General features: G+C 38.9%; 1 protein-coding gene across 1 annotated transcript in view; it reads left to right on the top strand.

The window, feature by feature from the left end:
* Positions 1–18621: 18621 nt before the first annotated feature.
* LOC140845311 (disintegrin and metalloproteinase domain-containing protein 5-like) overlaps positions 18622–25244 on the top strand; it is a gene marked incomplete at its 5' end in the record, with an annotated part of 34191 nt that continues 27568 nt past the window's right edge. The window contains 1 exon segment of the mRNA XM_073219290.1: positions 18622–18840. Within this exon segment, the coding sequence (XP_073075391.1) occupies positions 18622–18840 (219 nt within the window).

Here is a 25244-nt window from a genome sequence, read left to right as displayed (position 1 = left end):
AAGTGGCTCCTCAAGGTAAATGGAGGCTAGAGGTCTGGAGGGAGGGGATCCTTGGGGCAAGCCCTCTGCCGTGCTGTGGCCCAGCCTAGGGGCTGACTAGAGGTGTGCATGGTGAGAGGGGACAGCTGATGGGAGAAGTAGGCTCCGCCTGGCCCCCAAGGTGTCCTGTTTGTCTCCCTCCCTGGCTCTACTTGACTGGAGGCCTGACATCCAGTGAGGACCCAGAAGACAGGCTCCTGGCCAGGGCTGGGGCTGGGGCTGGTGCTGGGCTGGCAGCAGGGGTGGGGCCTATGGCTGAGCAAGATCGGCCCCTCCGTAGGGCCCCCTGAGCCCATCACTGCCCCTCTGAGGCCTCAGGCTCCTCATCTGGTCATGGAACGTTGTCACCCTGGGGTGTGGGACTCCCAGGTGGGCAGGGTCCAGGGAGCACAAGATGGCCTTCAGCTTTGTGCCCATCCCACCTGGTCGTGTGTGGGGAGCCGTGGTGATAGCCAGGTGACAGTGAGTGCTCAGGCCTCCCTGGGAGGCAGAGGGAACTCCCCTGACCTTCTGCAAGTGAGGAAGCCTCTCAGGGTGGCCGGCCGTGGCCCAAGGACACCCATGAGTATGAGTGTGTGCTGGAGCTGCGATCGCCCTCAGCTGAGAGCCTGCTGGAGGTGGCGACAGCATAGTACCAGGGGACTCGGGCGAGGCATCCACCAACCAAGGTCTGGTATGTGGGAGGCCATGTGGGAGGGGAGCATGAGCACCTGAGTGTCCTGGACCTTGCAGGAGGGGACCTCCATGGTGACGCAACAGCATCGTTTCCTCCGGGGATCCGAAGATAGGCAGGAGGTAAGAGTGGCCTGGCCAGGGTCATGGCAGTGGGGGCGACCCTGCACTTGCTGCTGGTGCCATCAGCCCTGAACTGCCAGCACTGGGGTGACCAGGAGGGAGAGAGCAGCTGGGTACAGAGAGAAGTTGGAGGACGGGTGCAGGGACCACAGGTCTTGGGGATTGGCCAAAAGCCAGCCCTGGGAGGGACAGGAGGGGAGAGCAAGGCCAAGGGAGGGGTGGGAGGCAGCACAGAGTGGTCCAAGGGAAGCTAGGGGCTGCGAGTGAGGGGTTCAGGGGAGGCTCTACAGGCGCCCCTGAGGTATACAGGGCACCTCCCCACCCCAGTGGCACAGCATGGTCCCCTTCTACGGATTGTTCATGGCTGGCCTGCGGGTCGTAGACAAACCCCTGGAACATAATGATGTCAGTGAGCCCAGAGGGGCACACGGTGTGCAGGATGGTGAGCTTTGAAGAGGAGAGAGACCCTAGTGAGGCAGAGCTCTCAGCACCAGGCCACCTGCCTCTTGGGAGTCTCCCCTCCACCCCAGGGGCTGGGCTCCTTGGAGAGGACAGACAGAAGGACCCTACCCTCCCTTAAGCGCAGCTCCTGGCCCCAGGGCAGGTGGGGCTGAGGGCTACAGTCTGCAGCCTCTGAGCAGGATGGCCTCTCCATCAGGCCATGCCCACGGGGAGGGATGGTGCTCCTTCAAGGCAGGAAGCACAGGAGGGGGCTGCCCATGCCTTCCTGCCTGAGGCCTCAGTCTCCGTGTCATCACAGAGTCATCAGAGAGAGTTGCATGGGAAGCTTGGCCTCAGCTCCCCAGGCCAGTCCCTCCTCCTCCTGGCCTAGGTCTGGGTGCTGTTTCTGGCAGGCCTGTCACCTGGAGGGCCCCAGTGGTCCTCCAACTTGAGAAAGGGTGAGGAGGTTTGGGCCTCGTTCTCGGTGCAGGGGGCTGTTTCTGATGCACTTTGGCTGCCTTGGTGCCTTCTAGGGTGACAGGATGAGAAAGACAGAGTTGAGCTACTGTAACACCCCGCCACAGAAAGTGAGAGGGGGTGCAGAGCCCCTGGGCAGGACCCTGTCCGGCCCAACTCCTGGGTCTGACATGTCTTCAGAAAGTTAACACACCCAGAGCTGAGGACACTCAAGGCTTTGTCGGGTGGGGGATGGGGGTGGCATCAAGATGGCCTTCCTGGAGGAGCAGCTAGAGACCCAACAGTGGAAACAGGCAGGGCTGGATAGCATTGGAGGGAAGGCGGGTTCCCACGTGAGCAAAGATAAGGGACCATCCCAGTGCTCCGCTCCTCACGCCCCTCCTTGTGTGCATCCTGTCCTTCCTCTGCGTCAGGAAAGTACGAGTACCATCGTACGTGAGATGCTCATACACAAGTACGTGGCCATGACGCATCACCTCGAACCCTAGGAGCACTTCAGATCCTTCTTTCAGACCGTGGAGACCCTGGATGAGCAGAAGAGGTGAGGCTGGGCAGGAGTCACGTGTGGGTTCCAGCTGCTGGCAGGCTCTGGGAGAAGGGCCCCCCTGACATGTGGCTCCAGGGACTCACAGGTGCCCCTCTGTCCTGCAGATACACCCTGTCCTGCCAGCTGGAGCCCCCAGGCCAGAGGGCCGGCAGAAAGGGACTCTTGTTCTTCAGGTCCCGCAACATTTAAACTTAGTGGCCAGAGCCAGGTAAGTTTCTGGCCTGGGGCCATTCGCAAGGGGTGGGCTGCTCCCCAGCCTCAGGGAAGCTTTGGGCCATGTTGGGTGTGGGGGGTTGTACTAAAGACAGGTTGGGCTGGGACTCTGCTCCACCGCGCAAACAGGCCTGTCAGGCTCAAGGGTGATTCCCCTCCCTCTCTGGGACCCAGTTTCCTCCTCTGTGAGTGGGTGATGCTCATGCGCCTCACCATGACAGGGACCCTACGGGTGACGGTGATTGACAGGACCCTCTGCATAGGGCCAGGAGCACAAAGGGTAGTGAGGACAGGGTGGAAGAAGGATAACGGGGGGAACCTGGGATAACCTGCCTCTTCTGTTCACCTGCATGGCCCTGTAGCTGCTGTCATCAGGCCCACGACCCAGCTGGTACCCTGGCTGTGTGCGGAGGAGAGCTTCCCCTTTGGACAGGAGGCACCCGGCGCCCCAGGACCCTAGTCTGCTTCCTGCTCCTCTTCCTCCCGCTGCTCATCCTGAGCCTCTGCTGGGGCAGGTGCTCTTGCCCCTCTTCCATCAGCAGACTTGGGCAGCTTCCCAGGCTGCTGCTGCAGGCTCAGGGACCCGTACGTAGCTGCAGCCAATGGAACAGACTGGAGAGCCCAGATACACATCCAAGTATATATATGGTCAATTAATACATGATAAAGGAGCCATGGACATACAATGGGGAAATGACAGCCTCTTCAACAGCTGGTGTCCACATATTGGATAGCTACGTGCAGGAAAATGAAACTGAATTATTGTCTATCCCCATACACAAAAGTAAACTCGAAATGGATCAAAGACCTGAATGTAAGTCATGAAACTATAGAACTCTTAGAAGAGAACATAGGCAAAAATCCCCTGACTATCAGCATGAGCACCTCTTTTCTGAATGCATCTCCTCAAGCAAGAGAAACAAAAGCAAAAATGAACCGATGGGACTACATCAAACTTAAAAGCTTCTGTACAGCAAAGGATACCATCAACAGAACAAAAGGGCATCCTACAGTATTGGAGTATATATTTGTAAACGACACATTCGACAACGGGTAAACATCCAAAATATATAAAGAATTCACAAGTCTCAACACCCAAAGAGCAAATAACCCGATTAAAAAAATGGGCAGAGGATATAAATAGATAATTCTCCAAAGAAGAAATTCAGATGGCCAACAGGCACATGAAAACATACTTCACATCACTAATTATCAGGGAAATGCAAATAAAAACCACAATGAGATATCACCTCACACCAGTTTGGATGGCCAGTATCGAAAAGAGTAAGAACAACAAATGTTCACGAGGATGTGGAGAAAGGGGAACCCTCCTACAGTGCTGACCGGCATGTAAGTTAATTTGACCGTTGTGGAAAGCAATATGGAGGTTCCTCAAAAAACTAAAAATAGAAATACCATTTGACCCGGGTGTTCCACTCCTAGGAATTTACCCCAAGAATGTAATTTCTCGGACTCAAAAAGACATACCCACCCCTATGTTTATTGCAGTACTGTTTACGATAGCTAAGATATGGAAGCAACTTAAGTGTCCATCAGCAGATGAATGGATAAAGAAGATGTGGTACATATACACAATCGAATACAACTCAGCCATAAGAAAGAAACAAATTCTACCATTTGCAACAACATGGATGGAACTGAAGGATATTATGCTCAGTGAAATAAGCCAGGGGAAGAAAGACAAGTACCAAATGATTTCACTCATTTGCGGTGTATAACAACGAAGGAAAACTGAAGGAACAAAACAGCAACAGACTCAGACTTCAAGAAGGGACTGGTGGTTACCAAAGGGGAGGGGTGAGGGAGGGCCGGTGGGGAGAGAGGGAGAAGGAGATTCAGGGGAATTTTGATTGGCATAGATGGTGGGGTGGAGGGAGCCGGGGGATAGACAGTGTAGCACAGAGAAGGCAAACAGTGACTCTGGCATCTTACTACACTGACGGGCAGTGACTGCAATGGGGAAGGGGTGGGGCACACGATAACAGGGGTGAATGTAGTAACCACATTGACTTTCATGTGAAACCTTCATAGGAGTGTATATCAATAATACCTTAATAAAATACGTAAATAAATAAATAATCTTACTTCTTGGCAAATAGTGAATCTGTGGCATCTTACTTCACTGATGGACAGTGACTGCAAAGGGGTATGGGAGGGACTCGATAACATGGGTGAATGTATTAACCACATTGGTTTTCATGTGAAACCTTCATAGCGCTGTATATCAATAACACCTTAATAATAATAACAACAAAGAATCTTACTTCTTCCTGAGTGTTAAAATACAATCTATCTTTAAGATGGGATCCTTCCTGCCTTTCACTATGTTGCTGTGACTCGGTTTACTTGCCATAGTAATCGCCCAGGTTATGTATTACTTGATTAGGGGCTGGAGGAGGAAAAGCAGCATCTGGGCAAAGTTAAAGATAAACTGGGCCTTTGAGCAGGCTAAAGTAAATTTTACAATAGTCTCATTTAATTGACACAATGAATACATGGGCCATGCTGATGTATTTTCTTATCTGGGGGATGTTCAAACCTTCCAGGCCAACTTACTCCTGGCTTCTTAGTTTCAACTAATCTTCACTAAAGAATGCTTATACTCCTAGTTTGATATTTACTTTGGAGAATTAACATGACTCTGATTTTGCTTCATTGTTTAATAGGGAGTTTTGGTAGGGGTCTTTTTCCAGAGGCCCTCACGCTACTCTGACTACACCCACGGTTCCTGTCTCAGAATCTCTGTGGCTGGTTATAAATTACTCAGCTGCAGATTACAAACCGAAATGACAGAAAGATACCAACTTTTAAATACAAGAAAATGGACTGTCAGTTCCCAGACCAAGGAAAGAAACTTCACTCCCAAGTAAAAAACACGAGATACCTCATGAAACATTTTTTAATTTTAAAGGCGCTTCCTCGGGGCGGCCTCTTCCCCGCCGCCCCGCCGCGGGTCACACTTGAATTTCAGCTCGCCCGGCCCTCGCCCTCGAGGCCCCCGCCGGGATGAATCCACAAAACGCAAAACGCCCGCCGGCCTCCCCGCGCGGCCTAGCCCGGTCCCTCCGCCTGCGGCCCCATCCCGGGCACGGAAGCAGGGCGGCGCCGCAGCTCCAGGCCGGGCGGACGCGCGCAGCGGACCGGAGAGCAGCCGCGTTCACCAGATGGGCCCGGACAGACCAGCAGCGGCTCCGACGAGCCCCGCCCCCTGCCACGGCGAACTTCGCCGGCCACTCGGACGTCCGCTCTCGGCGCACCCGCTCCCCTCGCTCCCTTCCCGGGATGCCCCTCTGGCGGGGCGCGCCGACACCCGCCCCCCGGGTGGGCTCCACGAGCCCACCACCCTCGTCAGCCGTTTCCCGGCCGCACGGGCCACGCGCCGCCCCCTCACCGGCTCCACCTCGACCTCAGGCGGGGGCAGGGGTACCCGCGCCCCGTCTGGCTCCGGCTGCGGCCAGCGGCTACCTACCTTCCAGTCCGCAGGGACGTCGCCGTCCCCTTCATCCCTGAAGTAGGTCCCGCTCTGGACCCTACACCGCAGATCTGCGGCGCCGGGATCTCAGCGGGCGCGAGGAGGCGATCCGAGGCTGGGGGCGAAGTTGGTGCCGCCAGCGGACGCGCACCTGGAGGAAGCCGCAGCCGAGCACTTCGCGGGCCCAGAACTTCCCGGGTCCATCAACATCTGGTCTCCGCCGGTTCCGCTGCGCAGACGAGACGGTGGGCCCGGGGCGCCGGGCCGCTCCTACGGACAGGGCCAGCGGACCGAAGCACGCAAGGTGCCGCCAAGACCGTGCTCTCCCGCCGGCGTTCTCCACAATACTAACTGTTGAATACTGCGGCGGCAGTGCCCGCAGCTACCACGCAGCCGCCGGACTTACGTGTTTCCGCGAGCACCCAATGGCTGCCTTCGCTGCGGCACCGGCCCACCTCTGACTGACGGCGCTGCGGGACAGGCAGCCATTGGGAGCGCGGCTGGGTGGGGCCGGGGCGGAAGCCGCGCAGGGTCGTGTTTTTCTTCACATACCGGCTCGCCACCTCGGGAACGCTTCTGTGTTCCGGGCCTTTTATGGTGTCTTAGGCCCCCGACCGCGCAGTGCGGGGCCGAGCGATCGGGGAGCTCGCCGGTCCGCCTCTCCAGACCTCCGCGCGCGGCCGGGGTGGCGCGGGGTTCCACTCTGTATAGTAGCACCACAGCATTCTGTGTATTAATTTTGTATCCTGTAACTTTGCTGAATTCGGATATTATCTAGAGGTTTTGGAGTGGATTCTTTTGGGTTTCTATTATATACAATATCATGTCTTCTGCAAACAGGGACAGTTTGACTTCTTCCTTACCAATCTGAATACTGGTTTTTATTTCTACCTGGCACAACTTCATTGGGTAATTGCCATTCATATTGAAGTGCTAAGGTAACTAAAGTACTACAGATAAGTAACATATCAGGAATGTGCATTTTAAAATAAGTTATCCGGTTTTTTTCTTTGTATATATTTTTTTCAGATGGATTGCAATTACCGTGGATATGTTGCAGGTTCCCAAATTCTCTTGTGTCACTCAACACTTATTCAGGACTCAGGTTGTAGCCTATTTAAAGATATTCCATGGGCAGTATTAGGTCCTGGTAGTCTATGAGCTGACCCTGTTTTTCTTTTTTTTTATTAATTAATTAATTTATTTATTTATTTATTTTGGTATCATTAATCTACAGTTACATGAAGGACATTATGTTTACTAGGCTCCCCCTTCACCAAGTCCCCCCCACATCCCCGTTCACTGTCACTGTCCATCAACATAGTAAGATGCTGTAAAATCACTACGTGACACCAAGTTCACAGTCACTGTCCTTCAACATAGTAAGATGCTGTAAAATCACTACCTGTCTTCTCTGTGTTGCACAGCCCTCTCCGTGCCCCCCAACACTATACGTGCTAATCGTAATGCCCCCTTTCTTTTCGTCCCACCCTTATCCCTCCCTTCCCACCCGTTCTCCCCAGTCCCTTTCCCTTTGGTAACTATTAGTCCATTCTTGGGTTCTGTGCTTCTGCTGCTGTTTTGTTCCTTCAGTTTTCTTTTGTTCTTATACTCCACATATGAGTGAAATCATTTGGTACTTGTCTTTCTCCACCTGGCTTATTTCACTGAGCATAATACCCTCTAGCTCCATCCATGTTGTTGTGAATGGTAGGGTTTGTTTTTTTCTTATGGCTGCGTAATATTCCATTGTGTATATGTACCACATCTTCTTTATCCATTCATCTGCTGATGGACATTTAGGTTGCTTCCATATCTTGGCTATTGTAAATAGTGCAGCCATAAACATAGGGGTGCATCTGTCTTTTTCAAACTGGAGTGCTGCATTCTTAGGGTAAATTCCTAGAAATGAAATTCCTGGAGCTGACCCTGTTTTTCTAGTTCTAGTCACCTTTATTATTTCAGTTCCCTAGAGGGTGAACCAGACTTCCAATAAGATAGAGTTGATCACTGTGCCAGCCTCTGTTCACGAAGGGAGGCTGCATATTGATTGTGCTGAGATCTGCTGCTTGAGGCTTTGAACAATCCTGAATGCAAGAGGTGTTGACTGGTCTCTCTATACTCCTTTAGTTTTCCCAAATTCCTTCTTTTTACCAAGTTCTTAATTTCCTGTTATGCGTAATAATTGTAGAATGCCTGGATCTGATGGAAACTTTGGCTCTGCTCCCATTAATTTTTAGATGAGTAGTATCTTCAGCCCACACAAAGAAATTATTTAGGACATTGAATGTCATGCGGGACCTGTCTCATGTCTCAGAAAGAAGAAAGGGACCTAAGACTAAGGAAGAGAGTGCCTAAAGGTCCTACAGGCTATCTATACCTGAGGAAGGGGCCTTAACCAGTATAAGCACATAGATCCATGCCCCCAACATACTTTCTTTTAGATGTTCAAATATTTCTATTAGAATATTTGTAATATAAAACATTATGCGTCCTGTGGTATTAGTGGTCCAGCTCTGGGGTAACAGAGGTAAAGAAGAATTAAGAGGTAGAGTAGAAAAACCAGGGTGACTTTAAATGTAAAAAAAATATTCTGACCTAACTTTCTCATTAGAGTATTAGATTATGGTTTTGGTAGAATCATTTCAGACTTGTTTGATTATTTTAACATTCCAGGGAACACTGCAGTTTAAAAACATCTCATATGGAATTGAACCAATGGAGACTGTATCAGGATTCGTGCACATCATTAATTAAGAAGAAAATGATAACCCTAATATTCCTCTCCTGGAGACAATGACACATACAGCCATAATAATTTGCAGTATCAAGACAGTAAAAGTTCAGAAGTAAGTGTTGGTTTTTTAATTTTATCTTATTCGGTATAATTTTGTGAAATGAAAAGCATTTCCAGAGCAAAATTTGGTGACTTGCAAATGTTCAAGTCATTTTACTTCATGAAGGCCCTGCATGATTTTTAAAATGGATAGAGAATGAAATTAAGCTTTTTGTTATTCTTGTTATTAGGTGAAAATTTAGCAAGAATGTAGGTAATCAATCTTGGAAACAGATATACGAACATAGGATTAAAGAAACCAAAGATTTAATTTTCACATGTGGGTATTTGGATAATTAATGTAAATTATTTCATTTCCTGAATTATTCTGATAATTTAGGTGAAAATACTATGTGATCTGGATTTCTAAGTTAAGTCTTTGTTTCATGAGAGTTCAGAAATGAATCATATTAGTGGCCTACATAAGGTGCATGTAAAGCAAAGTGATGAATTCTTCCTCCACAAAGACCTGTAAACTGTCATAGAAACATTCCCAGCTCAAGTGAACTGCCATTGATCATAGACTTTAGCAATATTTTTCTAAACCATATTTTTTTATCATGATATTTGGTAGTAGGAAAATGTGCCCACATGGAAGGTTACTATGAAAATCCAAGATTAAGGAAAGAAAGATTTATGTTATAAACTTAATATTTCCAGTTTCAGCTATTGCTCAACTCAGATGATTCCTGGCTTATTGTATAGCTTGGGATCTCATTGAAAATTCTTACTAACCATGGGCACTTTTTGGCCTGGAATTTTCTTAATAGTACCTAACTTTTGTTTTTGAAAGCAGTCTTGTTATGTAATCAGTAGCGACACACCTCTCAATTTATCTCTGAATATAATTTCAACAGAAGGTAAATTTGGGCAAATTCCTCAGAATTCACGTGTGTTTTTCAGAGACCCAGAATTTTTAAGTTACTCCCTCGATATCTTGCAATGCATATTGTTGTGGAAAAAAATCTGGTAGGTCCTTTTTTATGCATTGTATTTTTAAATGATTTACATTTGTCTGTGATTTCAATAATGTAATAAAAATTTTGACCTTTTTTGGATAAATGTTTATTTTGCTTTTGCAGTTAAGTTCTTTGAAATTGTAAATAAACCAAGTGTTTGTTGATTCATTTATTATATGTATAGGATGTCTAACTACTTTTGTAAAGTGAAACATCTTTTCATCTACTAAAACTTGTCAGTTATTTTTCTCATTTTCAAGAAGACTACCAGTGAAAGTATAGATTAGAGCTCTCTCTTATTCAGCTAAGTCAGTGCCTTTTTCATGTCTATAATTAATCTTTTTTTAGGGGGGTGGTTTCTATTAGATTAACTTCTCATTTTATTCATATGTTATTTTCCTAATATTGTGTGTTCTTGTAGACCATGAAACTTTCTTAAGACAATTATTCTGAATTCTTTTTTTCTGATAGAGTCTAATCTTATTTCATTAGGGTCAGTTATTAAAGCTATAGGTTTCCTTTGGTAGCTTGTTTTCCCTTTTTTCCTGATCCTTTGAATTCTTATGACAAAATCCATTCATTTGAGTAAGTGGTCTCCTCTAGTTTGTGCTCTGGTAAAAATTAACCCCAAAATCTTAGTGGCCAAACACTGCTTATTTTCCATTCATGCAATGTCAGCCTCTCCAAGGCAGCTGTCTTCCAGGTGTTGGCTCAGTGCTCCAGAATGCTTAGATAAAATTATTTTGGCATTTTTATATTGATAGCTTCTTTTCCAACTGTCAACGCAGTAGAAGAGCAGACTAGAGACCTGGACCGCAGTAAGGAGATACTGCCCATCTGAAGCGACAGTCACCACTTTTGCCCTCATTTTATTGGCCAGAATGAATCACCTGGCTATGTCTGTCTTTAAAAAAGAAAGGGTTCCTGCACCTTAGAAGAGAACTGAACATTGGTAAATAAGGATAATGCCTACTACAGAGGACAGTACCAAAACTAAACACAAAGGGAATTCATATTCTTGAAAGAATTTGCTATTAGAAAAGTAAGGGTGAAAATGTATGAACAGGGTTTTCAACGGAAAAACTAAAAAAGAGAAATGTAAGAGAACAGGCAAATAGAGCGTAAGTTGATGATAAACAGAAACATTAAAATCAGCAAGTAAATTGACATCTGGTTGGTACAAAAGAAAAAAAATGGGTAGAAAGTATAATTAGGCAAAAGAGAAGTAAACTTGTTAGGGTACTAAAAAGGATAAATGATGTAACTATGGCTTTGGAGAATATTAAAACAAACCAAATTCAATATTAAAACAAATTTGCAAGTGCAAATTTGATTGTGTTGTATACCTTAAACTTACATGATGTTATATATAAATTATATATCTAAAAGCTGGAAAAAAAAGAATTTGGATCAGTTACCAGTATTAGGTATAGCTTTGAAGGAGAGTTCTTTAAAACATTTCAGGAAGTCATAGTTCATATGCTAACACTAGTTCTAGGATATAGGAAAAGCATGGTACTTAAATTTAGGTGGACTGCGAATATTTACTAAGCAACATTCATTTGCTTAATTATGACAGTGTGTACATGCACACACACATCCTAAAGCCACAAATGTCTAAACAAAATATTGCATTAATTTTGATAGCATATTAACAGAATATAATGATCTGGTCAAGAAATATGATGGTTTAATATTAAATAATGTTACTGAAATACGTCAAAAGACAAAAATCATTATGAATCTTTATCAAAAAAGCCTTTGATAATAATTGAACTCCCAATTTTTATAAAGACTTTAGTATAGGCAGATTTACTGAACATGTATGTAGTGAATTGATAAACATTTAGTAAATAGGTGTTTCTGAACATGACCTAGAAGAATACTAATCTTAAACAGAGCTCCACTTAATAAATATTTGAAGTTTTCCTGTGAAAAATTGGGAGCACACCTCACCTAGGTGGCATAACCATTGCTGCTTAATCTTGTCCTGACATTTTTAAGTAATTAGACATAGAAAGAGATTATTGAAATAAAGATTACATTAGAGCACGAGTTAATATGGTAACGTGAAAGGATGTATTCAAACACAGAATCCAGGATCACTTCAACAGTGAACCTGTCTTGAAGGATTCTCCCTCTCTATGTATATATTTTTTGATTTGTAATATTTTAGAAATAAGTATTTTTTGAAACATCACATTTAAAAAAATGTGGTACCATATTCATCAACAATAAGTAATGCCACAAGTTGGGTGCATTAACCATTGTCTAAAAAATAAAGCTGTTAAATATTTTTATGTATTTTTATAGAAATTAACATAAAAGTTATAGCAATATCTATAATTATATATAATTTTTCAAGTCATAAATTTATTCATTTATAAATTATTTTAATCATTATTTATGCACCAGTATTGATTTTCTGGATTTCAGTTGGAATGTAGGCTATTTTAGAATATAACTAATTGTACATTTAAAGGGTATATGATGTGTTAATGACATCCACTAGTTTTTAGAAAAATTTATCTTTTTCAGTTTGATTACATGGGCGCTGATATCAAGTCTGTATGTAACACAGAAGGTTATTCAGATAATTGGCTTTTTTAACACTAAGTTTTGAAAAAATATTTTGTTTGTATATTTTTTAAATATAGGCAATATTAATTGATATGCACAGTATTTTGCTGTGCTGTTGAAGAGTTTCCATAATCAAAATACTGAATTAAATGTCTTACGTATATTTTTATAAAAGTTTAATGTTGAACTTTATTAATTTTTTCATTTATCTTTTACTTTTAGATGATTAACCAGTTAAAACTGACTGGTATAATATCTTCTATAGAAATATGATCACATAAAAACAAAATTTCTACTACAGGGAATCCTAATAATTTATTATGAAGATTTTTAGAGTGGAAATATAACCACCTATACCAACCTCATCATACTGCATACTTACTTGCGTGAGTATAGTATTCCATATTTGTACAGCATCAAAGGAGCCACCCAAAATGATTTCATATGCTAATTCTGAAAAATAAGCATTTCCTTCATTTATACTTTGTTCTATAAATTTGACAGACACCTTGGGATGGGGAAAAAATAGTAGTTAAAGTATTTGTCCTCAAGGAACTAGTGTGCGACAAGACTGAAAAACTTTTATCAACAGATACAAAATAATCTGATAAAGGTAAAATTTCATGCAAGTATTGAAATAACAAGATTAATTATGGATGTAACAATTTCTTTGATTTCTCTTGTCTTATGAACTTTAATTACCTCTTATCTCTACATTCTTGTCTCTCATCTGATTAATTCTTATGTTTTTATTTTTTAATAACATGAGTATATTGAATACACTATCTAGAACCTAATGCACAGAAAACTATTCATCTTTAATGAATAAATAATTCATTATTGATCTTTAATGAATGAAGAGATGACAGAAAATTGAATTTTCAGTGCTTTAAATATAGAGGAAAAAGGATAAAAATTATAACCATTAGCACATTTTGCATAAACTGTTAGGCCTCATCCTTATTATACTTCTGGATGTTTATCAAATTCATATTTTACAAATATATATTAAAATATTCTTACCATTGAAGGTTTGAGAAAATGTATTAAATAGTTTAATTCAGAGTAGTATGGTGCTTAGGACATAGTAATTGTTCAGTAATGTTTGCTGCTATGAAAGTTATTATCATTAATAATGCCACTCATAAATGCAACTATTAGGAAAATTAATATTTTTTAGCTTTAAGAAACATCCTAGTTTTATAGGGGCCACATTTCCTGGAAAAATATGTAATAAGAATTTTGCTGCAGGAGTTGCTCTGGTATGTAATTATTATCCACTTAGCTCTCATTATTTTCATATTTCAAAAATTTTTAATACATTAAAGCATGAATAAATATATTACATAGTTTATACATCTTTTAATAGTTTTTTGTATTACTAATTTGGACCATAAAAGTTAAACTGTATATAATTGCTTTTAAAGAGGACATTGAACCGATCATAATGTCATACTGTTTTTAAAAAACATATTTGATCTTTGTAAGTCAAATTGTTTCCACAGTGGTATTAATATTTATGACATAATCAGTGCAACTTTAATGTTAATATTAAGCATATCATCAATTTTCTTCTCAAAATTAATAATTGGTATACATTCATGTGCTTTTAGATTAAGTGACATTCATTGCTTTTTCTGCTTTACGGTAACATTAGTGCGTTCAGCTCTTTACTGTTTGGGAGGAGCATACTCCCATAGGAAGAAAAGCTACCAAATATTCATAGTCTACTGTTTTCTGGTGAAAATGAGAATGAGATCCTACTCAGGGTTATATTCCTTTTCCCAGGTTATCTAAAAAGTAGGAAAGGGAGCTAGCAGAGTGCCTCAGAAAAAGAAGTCTGTGCTATGATTTCTCTGCTGGCCCATTTGTACAGTGGTTGACTTCCAGTAGCCCGTACAACAAAGTAAATTACCACTGACGGGTTAGACAGATTAAAATCAGTTTTGGTATGTACTTGTTACCATTACTAATAAAGACATATTGATGGACTAGAGAAATCTAAAACCAGTTCCAGGGGTTATTTGTTACCATGGCTAGAGAACAGACATTTCCTAAGGATTTGTTTTTATTCTCAGACCCTGCCTTTCTTTGGTCTTCCCGCAGCCAAAGTTTAGGAAAGGCCATGAGCAGTTCCCCAGGTCTTCAGTACTATTGTTAATTCTCCCTGAAAGCAATGTTCTGTTGCTGAGAACTAAGTTTTAGATTGTGTGTGCAAATAAAGCAGAAGATAAAAATTATTAAATGTAAGTGGTTGGTTAGTATGTGTGTTTTCCTGGTGCCATTCTTCAGACTTTAATTTTCATTGGAATTTGTGTAATAAAAATTTGTAAAGGAAAAGAAGTAATTTATGAGTTAAGCAAGAATGCTGTAAAAATGTCAGTATAAGATTAAAATGTGAATATGAGACTGAATTGTTTTTGTTTATGCCAGCAATGAAGCGTTTTAGTTTCAAAGCAGAACTGAGGGGAAGGTACAGAGATTACCCACAGGCCCCCTGCCCCCATGCCTGACTCCCCCATTGTCATCACTCACCAGGGTGGTATTTTGTTTCTTACCAAGGATGAACCTACACTGACCCATCAAAATTACCCAAAGTCTATAGCTTACCTTAGGGTTCAATCTTGATGTTGTACTTTTTGGGTTTGGACAAATAATGACATGTATCCATCATTATGGTGGTATATAGAGGATTTTCACTGCCCCCAAATCCTCTGTGTTCTGCCTACTAATTGCTCCCCTCCCTGCCTGCCACCATGAATTTTTTGTCTTCCCAGAAGGTCATACAGTTGGAATATAGTTGGAGTCATGTAGTTGGAATAGCATGGAGCCTTTTCAGACTGGCCTCCTTGATTTAGTAATATGCATTTAAGGTTCCTCCATGTCTTTTCATGACTTGATAGCTCATTTCCTTTTCAGGATATTAATAGTACTATTCTCCTGTCTGAAATGTACCATGGTATATTTATCTGTTCATGTGCATAAATTGGAAATGACACAAATGAGAACAGCAGTGCCTCCAGGGAGAGTATTAGTTTTCTGTTGCTACATGATTGACTGTCCTGGAATTTCAGAGATGAAAACAGCACAGTTCTGTAGGTCAGAAATCTAGGAGCAGCTAGGTCTGTAGTAATCTCGAGGTTCAACACGGAGAGGGTTTACTCCCAAACGCAGTCATGTGGTATTGACAGACCTCAGAAATCTCTTTTCCAAGCTCAGTCACATGAACCTCTTCAAAGGCCTACTTTATGACACGGTAGCTGGCATCCCCCAGGGAATGAGACATAAAATGCAAAATGTCCGCCTTTTTATACCTACCTTAGGAATGATGACCTATCACTTATGCTACATTCAGTTTATTAGAAACAAACCAGTAAGCCCAGTGGAGTGGGAAAACACAGGACCTAAATACCGGGAGGCAGAGATCACTGGGACTCATTTTAGAGGCTGCCTGCTACAAAAAGAATCTAGACTTGATTATTAAAATAAAAGATTAAAGGCATTTTGTTTAAAAATAAAGTCAAAGAAGCAAAGCAATGTGTTTAAGATTCTATTAGATATGCTAAGATAGTTAATATTGTCATTAAGCAAAAGTATTTTGAAATTAAACTTGTGTTTATTCATCCACGTTTAATCAGTCTATTGTCTAAATGCTTATAACTCAACTATACTTGCTTCTACATAGGTATCTTGGATACAGTGATACATTTTAAAAATGAGTCTTACAAATTTTGATTATAGTAAATATTTTTTTAAGTGAGTAGGATTCTTACTAAACTCTTTTTGTTTTTCCTTATATTTAGTATCCAGAGGGTTTATCCTTGGAGTCATACACTATCAGCATCGTACAGTTGCTTGGCTTTAATGTGGAATTAAGTTTTGATGATTCTGACACTTGTTATTGTTCAGTAGATGTTTGCACAATGTCACCAGAAGCAGTGTAAGATTTTGTTTTTTTATTAAATAGATATTCTTTTTAAAAACATTTTTTTGGTTAGGAACTTTTATGTTTCTATTAACCAAACTCAAGTGATTGACAGTTATAGAACAATTTACCCCAAACAACTGCAGAATACATATTCTTTGCAAGCGCAGGTGGAACACGCACGAGAAGAGGCCCAATCCTTCCCCAGGCCTCTCCGTGCCTGGGGAAACCTCTGCCTCCTTCCTACATTCCAGAGTCTGGCTTGTGTATTCTTTTCTGGCCAGATTGAAAGGGCCCTTTTGATACGAAAAGCCATATGACTTGTATAATTGCAGTGATTCTGCATAAAGTTAAATGCTTTGATATTTGCATTTAAATTGGCATTGTAGAACGTAAGGATGAACAGCACAATTTACGTTAACAATTTAACTTACAAGTGCTTTTTTATTTAGGAAGACATTAAATTACAAATAAGTAACACCGTGACCCATTGAGAGAGACTGCTGGAGAAGGGAAAAAGTTTTTTATTTTAGTAACATTAATAATACTTTTCCCCTGTTTTAAAAACAAGAGGCCCTGCGTTTCCATTTTGCATTGGTTCTCATGAATTTGTAGCCAGTCCTGGTTGTTGCACATCACCATCAGCAAGACTTGGTAGCCCCACCATGTTTCATTTAAATCATCTTAGTGGGTATGTTGTATTTATTGGCTTTAATCTGCATTTCCCTTTAAGCTAATGATGATAAACATATTTCCATGCTTAATAGCTTTGCATACCTTCTTTGGTGAAGAGCCTACTGAATCTTTTGTCCTTTTTTTTTTTTTAATAAAAATTGAGATTTCATGCTTTGGAATTATAAGAGTTGTTTCCATATTCTGGCTATGAGTCTTTTACCAGATTCATGATTTTCAAATATTTCCTCTTTATAATGCCTTTTTTGTGTGAAAATGTTTTTAATTTTGATGAAGTATAATATATCTGTTTTTTCTTTTATGCATCAGGATTTTATAGGTCTTATAATCAGTTATATAATACATTTAAGTTAATTATTATTATGTGTTTAAGTTCATTCTTATTTTTGTCATTCTCCAGTTATTCCAATACCATTTGTTGAAAAGCCCATCCTTTCCCCCAGTTAATTGCTATGGCAACTTTGTCAAATCAGCTGCCCATAGGTTGTGGATTTTTTATTAGAATCTCCATTGTAAATCTTTCCTATGGAAAAGCACACTGTATTATTGTAGATTTATACTGAATTTTGAAATCAGGTAGAGCAAGTCCCCAAGTCTTTTCATTTTTTCAAAATTGTTTTGGCTATTCTAGGTCCCTTGTATTTTCATATACATTTTATTATTGGGTTTCCAATTTTTCTGAAAACTTCCGAGATTTTGACAAGGATTGTACTGTCCAATTGCATCTTAACAATATCGAGTCTTTTGATTGAATATGGCATATGTCTACATTTATTTAGGTCTCCTTATTCTTAGCAAAATACTGTTTTTTGCAGTTCACCAGTCTTGTATTTGTTTTGTTAAATTTATCCTAAAGTATTTTATTTTCTTACTATTGTGAATAGAATTGTTTTCTTAATTTCATTTTCAGATTGTTCATTGCTAAGACACAGAAGCATAATTGATTTGTGTATGTTCACCTTATGTGCCGCAAACTTGCTAAACTCTTTGGAAATTCTAGATTTTATTTGCTACTTAAGATTTTCTATGAACACAATCTTATCCATAAATAAGAACAGTTTTATATTTTTCTTTCCATCTATTCCCTTTTTCTGGCTTTTTTACCATCTTTTTTAGTGTTTTATTTGTATACCTTATAAAAAACAAATTTATTGAGGTACTATTTGTCCACAATAAAATTCACTCTGCCTACAGCTCTCACTCTGTCAGGACTCTGTCAGGGAAGGACTTCTGCTGTGCCTCTCTCATAATGTGGCTCCATGAACAGATTTTTAATTGAAAAATGTTTAATTATGGAGATCAAAGCTCTAAAATATGCTACTAAAGTCAATACAAACATGTTCACATTTACAAACCAAATACAAAAATGTCATGAAATGGATAAAAATTATAGTAAATACTGATGCCAAAAATTTTTAATTCAATTATTTGGCTCTGGGAAGATAAATAAGAATAACACAGGTCCTATGTAAATAATAGGTCTTGTTTAAAAAAGGAATAGATGGCAAAAAAAAAGATTTTGGAAATTTCTTTCATTTCATGATTTCCATGAAAAATGCTCTTTAAATCTTTCTTCAAAATGCCATGCATTAGGAGACATGAAGAGATACACAGTAATAACTTTTGTTACACCCATGTTTTTTGTATTTCAGGCAATCTGGGGGTGTCAAGGATTTTAGCACCTGTAGCTTAGATGACTTTAAATATTTTGCTTCACATTCTGGCCTTGGATGTCTTCATAACATTTTTCCTGATATACCAGTTTATCAACAAAAACCAAGGAGCATATGTGGCAATGGAATATTGGAAGAGGGAGAACAATGTGATTATGGAAATGTAGGAGTTCATAGGAATTAAAAAAAAATTTTTTTAACTTCCTGTATGTATAATAGATGGAAAAGAAGACAAAGATGTTGTCTGTGAAAATGACCTTCTTTGAGAAAGATGGAAGCCTTTAAGTCTTCTTATTTTGCTCTTTTTCACAGTAGAGACCGATAGTCCTTTAGATAATGTTTGTCTTCAGATATTGCCTTCTCACATTCTTTAGTGTATGCATCAGCTCCAAATTTATAGTTAGTGACCACAAAGATTATCCAAGGAGTTGAAGAAATATACCTTTAACAATGAACAGTAACAAAAACAGACATGAACATCTAAAGACCGTAGACCATTACCGATGGGACAGCAAAATGCATTGTTTGCTAATACATGGAGAAAAAGTTTTCTATTGATGGGTGATCCAATTAAAAATCTTTTTAAAAGTGAAATCTATCATGTGTAGAAAATGTAAAAATGTAGAATTAGGATCAAATTAAAACAGATGAAAGGTGACAGAGGCACTATAGACAACAAAGTGAAGTAAGTAGTCATGTGAAAATTGTCAAAGATAGCAATTGTAAAATATGGAATATATTATACATAAATACATTTAATATATATTCTTAAACATATTTTATGTCATTATATATTTAAACTATTGTTCAATATATATTTAATCTATAGTAATCTATAATACATCATTAATACCTTAATATATTACTAATATAGCATATAGATATATTGTATATTTTAATATATAAAACGTTTTCTGATGTTTGATTTTATATATATGTACATATGTATATTATTTAATGGCACTAGAGTAATTCTAAAAGAAGAAAGAGGCCAGAGAACAGTTTACTTTTGAAAAACTGCAGCTGGAATAGATAAGAACTGTGAACTTATATTTTCCTAGCCTAAGGGTGCTCCTCCACTTTCATGGCTATGACAGAAGTAAATGGCTGTGAAAAATCGCAGCTCAACTGACTCAGTGTAGCAAAGAACAGGGTTTAGGGACAAGGAACCACTGGAAATTTAAAAGGAAAATGCTGACAGTGAGAGAACTGTGAAAGTGGCAACACCTAAAATCTTATTATTAACTGTACAAATACTTGGCTGACTGCTAAAATATGCATGGACCAGAAATACCCTGTGAGGCAAAAAAGAAGGGTGAGATCTGGAAAGACAGGTGCAACAGGTGAGCTCTGTGAGTTTGATAATTGTTTTACAGAATATTTTCTGACCATGTGCAACTCAGGCAGAAGAAATCTCAAGCCTTACTGGTTTCAGATTTCAAAATATATAGCCTGAGACTGGCAATGTAACTGGAAACGAAAGAGGAATCTTCAGAAGCAAGGAAAATACAGAAAGTTGTACTCTGAAGTCTAAGTGCAGTCTACCTACATCTGTGGCCAAATGCCAGGTTACTTCAGGAAATAAGGTTAAAAATTCATCAGTTGGAAGACATATAAATTGAGGAGAGATTGATGGAAATTGCAAGGGAGATACAGTTTACAGTTTATGCCCAGATAACTTAACTTACTATGGTCATCATATCATTTTATTTATAACATCCAACTTGTTAAACAAAAATTACTGGACATTCTTCAAACAGGGAAATGTGTTCCATATTCAGGAAAATAAGCAGTTAAGGGAAACTGACTCTGAGTCTAGGATACTACAGCAGATAAAGACTTCTTGGTAGTTATTTTTAATATATTAAGAGAATTAAAGGAAATTATGCTCAAATAAGGAAAAATTATCTTAATGAGTGTGCAACTCACTAAGGGAATTTCAACAAATAAGTATTAACTATAAAAAATATAAACTTAAAATCCAGAAGTGAAAAGAACAATAATGACATGAAAAATTAGTTGGAAGTTCTCCAAAGAAGATGGAATATCAGAAGCCAGAAGACATGAACTTGACAACAGAAAAATGAGAGTCATATAACCTGTGAAGCAGAGAGAAAAAAGGGTGAAGAAAAATGAAGAAAACCTGACAGACATGAGAGGGAATATTAAGTGGAAAAGCATAGGTCTAATTAGATTGCAAGATAAAGAAAAGAGAGACTATGGCAGGAAAAAAATTTGCAGGCACATGCTGATTTTTTTCCAGATTTGACAGAAAACATTTACTTACAGATCCAAGATTCTCATCAAACTACAAGCAGATACGTAGATAACCACTTTTATGTGCAAGATAAAACCCTCCAAAGCCCCAAGATAAAGGGACAAATCTTGATTGCAGCCTAAAAAAGGCATATTAGGTACAGGACACAGGGATACAAAATATGAGTGACTCCTCATCACAAAAAGTGGAGGTCAGTACACCTAAGAATGACAAATTAAAGGTGCTGAAGGAAGAAGAAGTTACCAATCAAGAATGTTATACCCAAATACATTATCTTTTAAAGTGGAAGCAAAGTTGTTTTCAGTTAAGCAAAAGCTGAGACAGTATGTCACCAGTAACTTGCACTACAAGAAACTCTAAGAATTCAGAGTTCTCTAGCCTGAAGGACCAAGGCAGTAGACGACCAGTGTGATTACAGAAAGGAAGATGAACACGGAAATGGTAAATATGTGAGTAAATATAAGTAATTATATGTATGCTTTTCCTTTTCTGCCCTTAATTTCACTAACTACATTATATACATGTACATCTATGTATGGGCATGAATGTGTATAAGGATGATACATACATCCATATACACAAACATACACCTGCATATATGCACACATACATGAGTATATATCTATCTATACAGGAGGATGATAACACTAAAGATAAAAGGGTAAATTGAAATACACTCTTGTGAGGTTTCTTTCATTTACTTGACAAAATAAGTACTAACCCTAAGTAGATTATGGAATAGCAAGATACTTACTGTAAATTCCAGAGAAAATATTGAAATATTATGCAGAGAGGTATAGCTAAAAAGCCAATAGAGAAATTAAAATGAAATATTAAACATATTTCACTAACAAAATAAGGTGAGAAAGGAAGAATAGAGGAACAAAGGATGAGATAAATAGGAAACAAACAGCAAAACAACAGATTGAAATGCACATATTAATTATACTAAATGTAATTAGGCCAAACACTCTGATCAAAAGGCAGAGGTTGTCAGACTAGATAAAAAACAAGAACCAATCACATGCTATCTGTAAGAGGGAGATTTTAAGCCCAAAAAAGCCTTGTAAAGTAGAAAACAAAAGAAGGTTAAAGGATATAACAAGGAGCAGTACATATGAGAGATATAGTGACAGTATTAATATAAAAAAGATAGTAATGCTTCAAAATGATAAAAAATAGATAAGGAAGGTAAAACAATAAATGTACATTTATAAAAATACATTTACACACACACATATCAGATCTTAAAATTTCATAAAGTAATCGCTAATGAACTAAAGGGAGAAATTGAAAAATCCACTCTCATATTTGGAGATTTATTTCACATTTTTCAGTAACTAATAGAACCACCAGAAACAAAAATCAGAATATAGAAGACCTGGACAGTACTATAAACTACGTTAATATAATTGATACTTGAATCACTATATTTAACAAGTATAAACATTTTTTTCAAGTGTACTTGAAATATTCATCAAGATAGATTATTCTGTGCCATGAAATAAATCTCAATATATTTATTTTGTGTTAATAATTTAATTAGAAATCACGAATAAGATATCTTGAAAATCCCCAAATATTTAGAAACTAAACTATCACTTCTAAACTAGGCATCTAAATGGTCTGTAGCTCAGAGAAGAAGTCAAAAAGGTAATTGGAATGTATTTTAACTGCATGCACATGAAAACATGCCATATCAAAATCTTTGAGATTCAGCTAAAATTGTGTTTTAAGGAAAATCTACAGCTTTAAATGCTTATATCAGAGATGAGGAAAGATCTAAAATCAATTATTTAGAATGCTATTTTAGGGAAATAAAATACTAATCTAAATTAAATCAGAATTAAGTAGGAAAAAAGAATGACAACACTGAAAGCAGAAATCAATGAAGTAGAAACCAGAAAATGAAAACCAATGAAAATAAAAGCTGGTGCTTTGAAAAAAATCAATACACTTGATAAAACTCACTGTGCTAATCAAAGAACAATGAGACAAAAAACAAATTACCAGTATCAGGAATGAAAGAGGGGTATTACTACATATCCTACATGTGTTGAAAATAAGGAATATTAACTATATTGTAAATAAACTTGGCAATTCAGGTGAAAACTGGCAAGTTTGTTAAAAGACACAAATTATCATAACATATAAGAAAATTTGAATAGCTGTATATTTAGTGAAGAAATTAAGTTTGTAATTAAAATATTTTTCACAAAGAAACTCCAAACCCATCTTATTTTGTTAGCAAATTTTACAAGGAGACATATAAGGAAGAAATAATGACAATTACACATGCATCTTCTTAGATAATAGATGAAGGAAGCATTTTACAACTCATTTCATAAAGTATTGTTCTGAACTCATAACCAGAGAAGATATTAAAAGAAAAATCACACCAATATCCCTCATGAACAACATATAAATGGGTTAATATGTCTTGATTAAGAGGGGTTCATCCCAGGAATACAAGGTTTAACATTTGAAAGTCATTCAATGTAATTTGCTGTAATAACAGAATAGATGAAGAAAGAAAAACATTTGAGAAAACTTAGCACCAATAAACTCTCTCAGCACTCGAGGAATGGAGGAGAACATCCTCACCCTAATAAAGCACGTCTCTAAAAAACCTACAACTACCGTGGTGGTGAAGGACTCAAATTCCCCTAATATCTGGAACTGGCAGTGATGTTTGCTTTCAACGCTTCTGTGAAACGTTGTAGTGGATGCTACACCCACTCCACTAAGGCAAGATCAAACAAACAAACATAATGATTAGAAGGGAAGAAGTAAAAACTGTCTTTAATCAAACTCATCTTGACCACATGATAATAGAATTCCTGAGCAATCTCCCCAAAAGAGCTACTAAAACTAGTGAATGTAAGCCACTGGATACAAGGTCAATACAATATACAAAATTCAATTGCATAAATGTATAAGCAATAAACAAATGGAAATCAAAATAAAAAGTATAGTTCATATACATTCTTTCAAGAAACATGAAATAGAGATAAATATAACAATATTTGCAAGACCTGTACAATAACAACTTAACATTGCTCAGAGAAATGAAAGAAGATTGAAATGAGTGGAGGAGACATATCCATGTCATGGATTCAGAGACACAATGTTAAGATGTCAGTGCTACAAAAATCGACCTACACATTCAATACAATGCCAATCCAAACCCCAGCTATCTTTTTGTAGAAATTAGCAAGCTGATACTATAATTTACATGGAAATGCATAGGACCTAGAATAGACAAAGGAATTAAAGGAAAAAGAACAAAGGTGGAGCGCAAACTAATTTTCCATAAATTTCAAATTTTTTCTCTAAAGCTAAAGTAAGACAATGTGGTATTAGTTACAGCATAAAGATATATCCTGATGGAACAGTAGAGAATCCAGATAGAAGATGATATTTATGTGGTCTATTGACTTTTTACCAATATGGGAAAGGAATTCAAGATAAATAAATTATTTTCAACAAAGGTGTTGAATGAACTGAAAGATCCATGTAAATAAAATACACCTTGACCACTCACCATGACAAAATTAACTTGAAATGGATTAAAGAACTAAATATAAAAGGTGAAATTCTAATGGTTTTAGTATAAAACAAAGGAGACGATCTTTTTGACTTTGTGGTAGGCAAAAGTTTCTTAGATATTGTAAATAAGAATGAAGTTTCAAGAAAAAATGGTAAATTGTACTTCATGAAATTTAGAAACTTACACTGTTAAAAATAAAATGGCAACCTCTAGAATGGGAAAAATCCAATTCACATGTATTCAAATATATATGAACATATATAATAAATCTATTCAAAAACCAATTCAAAAGACTTTTATTAAAATACATAAAAAAAGGCAATTAAGAATTCTGGTTTCTTGTCTGTCCTATGTGAAGTTTGGATGTCACCAATCCTTACAAGTAAAAAGCTAAACACATTGAAAAAAGCAACTCTTTTTAGATCAATCAGAGAAGTGAGGTTACAGAGTAAACCACTGCCACCCAAATTGGAAAGACTGATAGATGAACACAGAGGACTGAGCAACAACCTACAAGGTGAAACCTTTTGGGAACCGGTGCCTGGGTAGGAAAACCTGACCTGTAATTGATAAATTGCTGGCGACTCAATGTGGACAAGTCTGAGAGTTAAAAACTCCAGGGGGACCCGGTCATAGGTAGGCCCCCTGACTTCTGTGAGTTTTCTCTCCCAGAGTTCAAACTGCTGTCACAGTGAATATTGGAGAAAAATCTCATGCTTCAGCAAAGATAGGGAAGAAGGAAGCA

Source organism: Manis javanica, chromosome 12 (genome assembly GCF_040802235.1).
Source record: "Manis javanica isolate MJ-LG chromosome 12, MJ_LKY, whole genome shotgun sequence".
Taxonomy (NCBI): domain Eukaryota; kingdom Metazoa; phylum Chordata; class Mammalia; order Pholidota; family Manidae; genus Manis; species Manis javanica.
The sequence above is the reverse complement of the archived record's forward strand: the minus strand, read 5'-3'. Positions and strand labels throughout refer to the sequence as shown.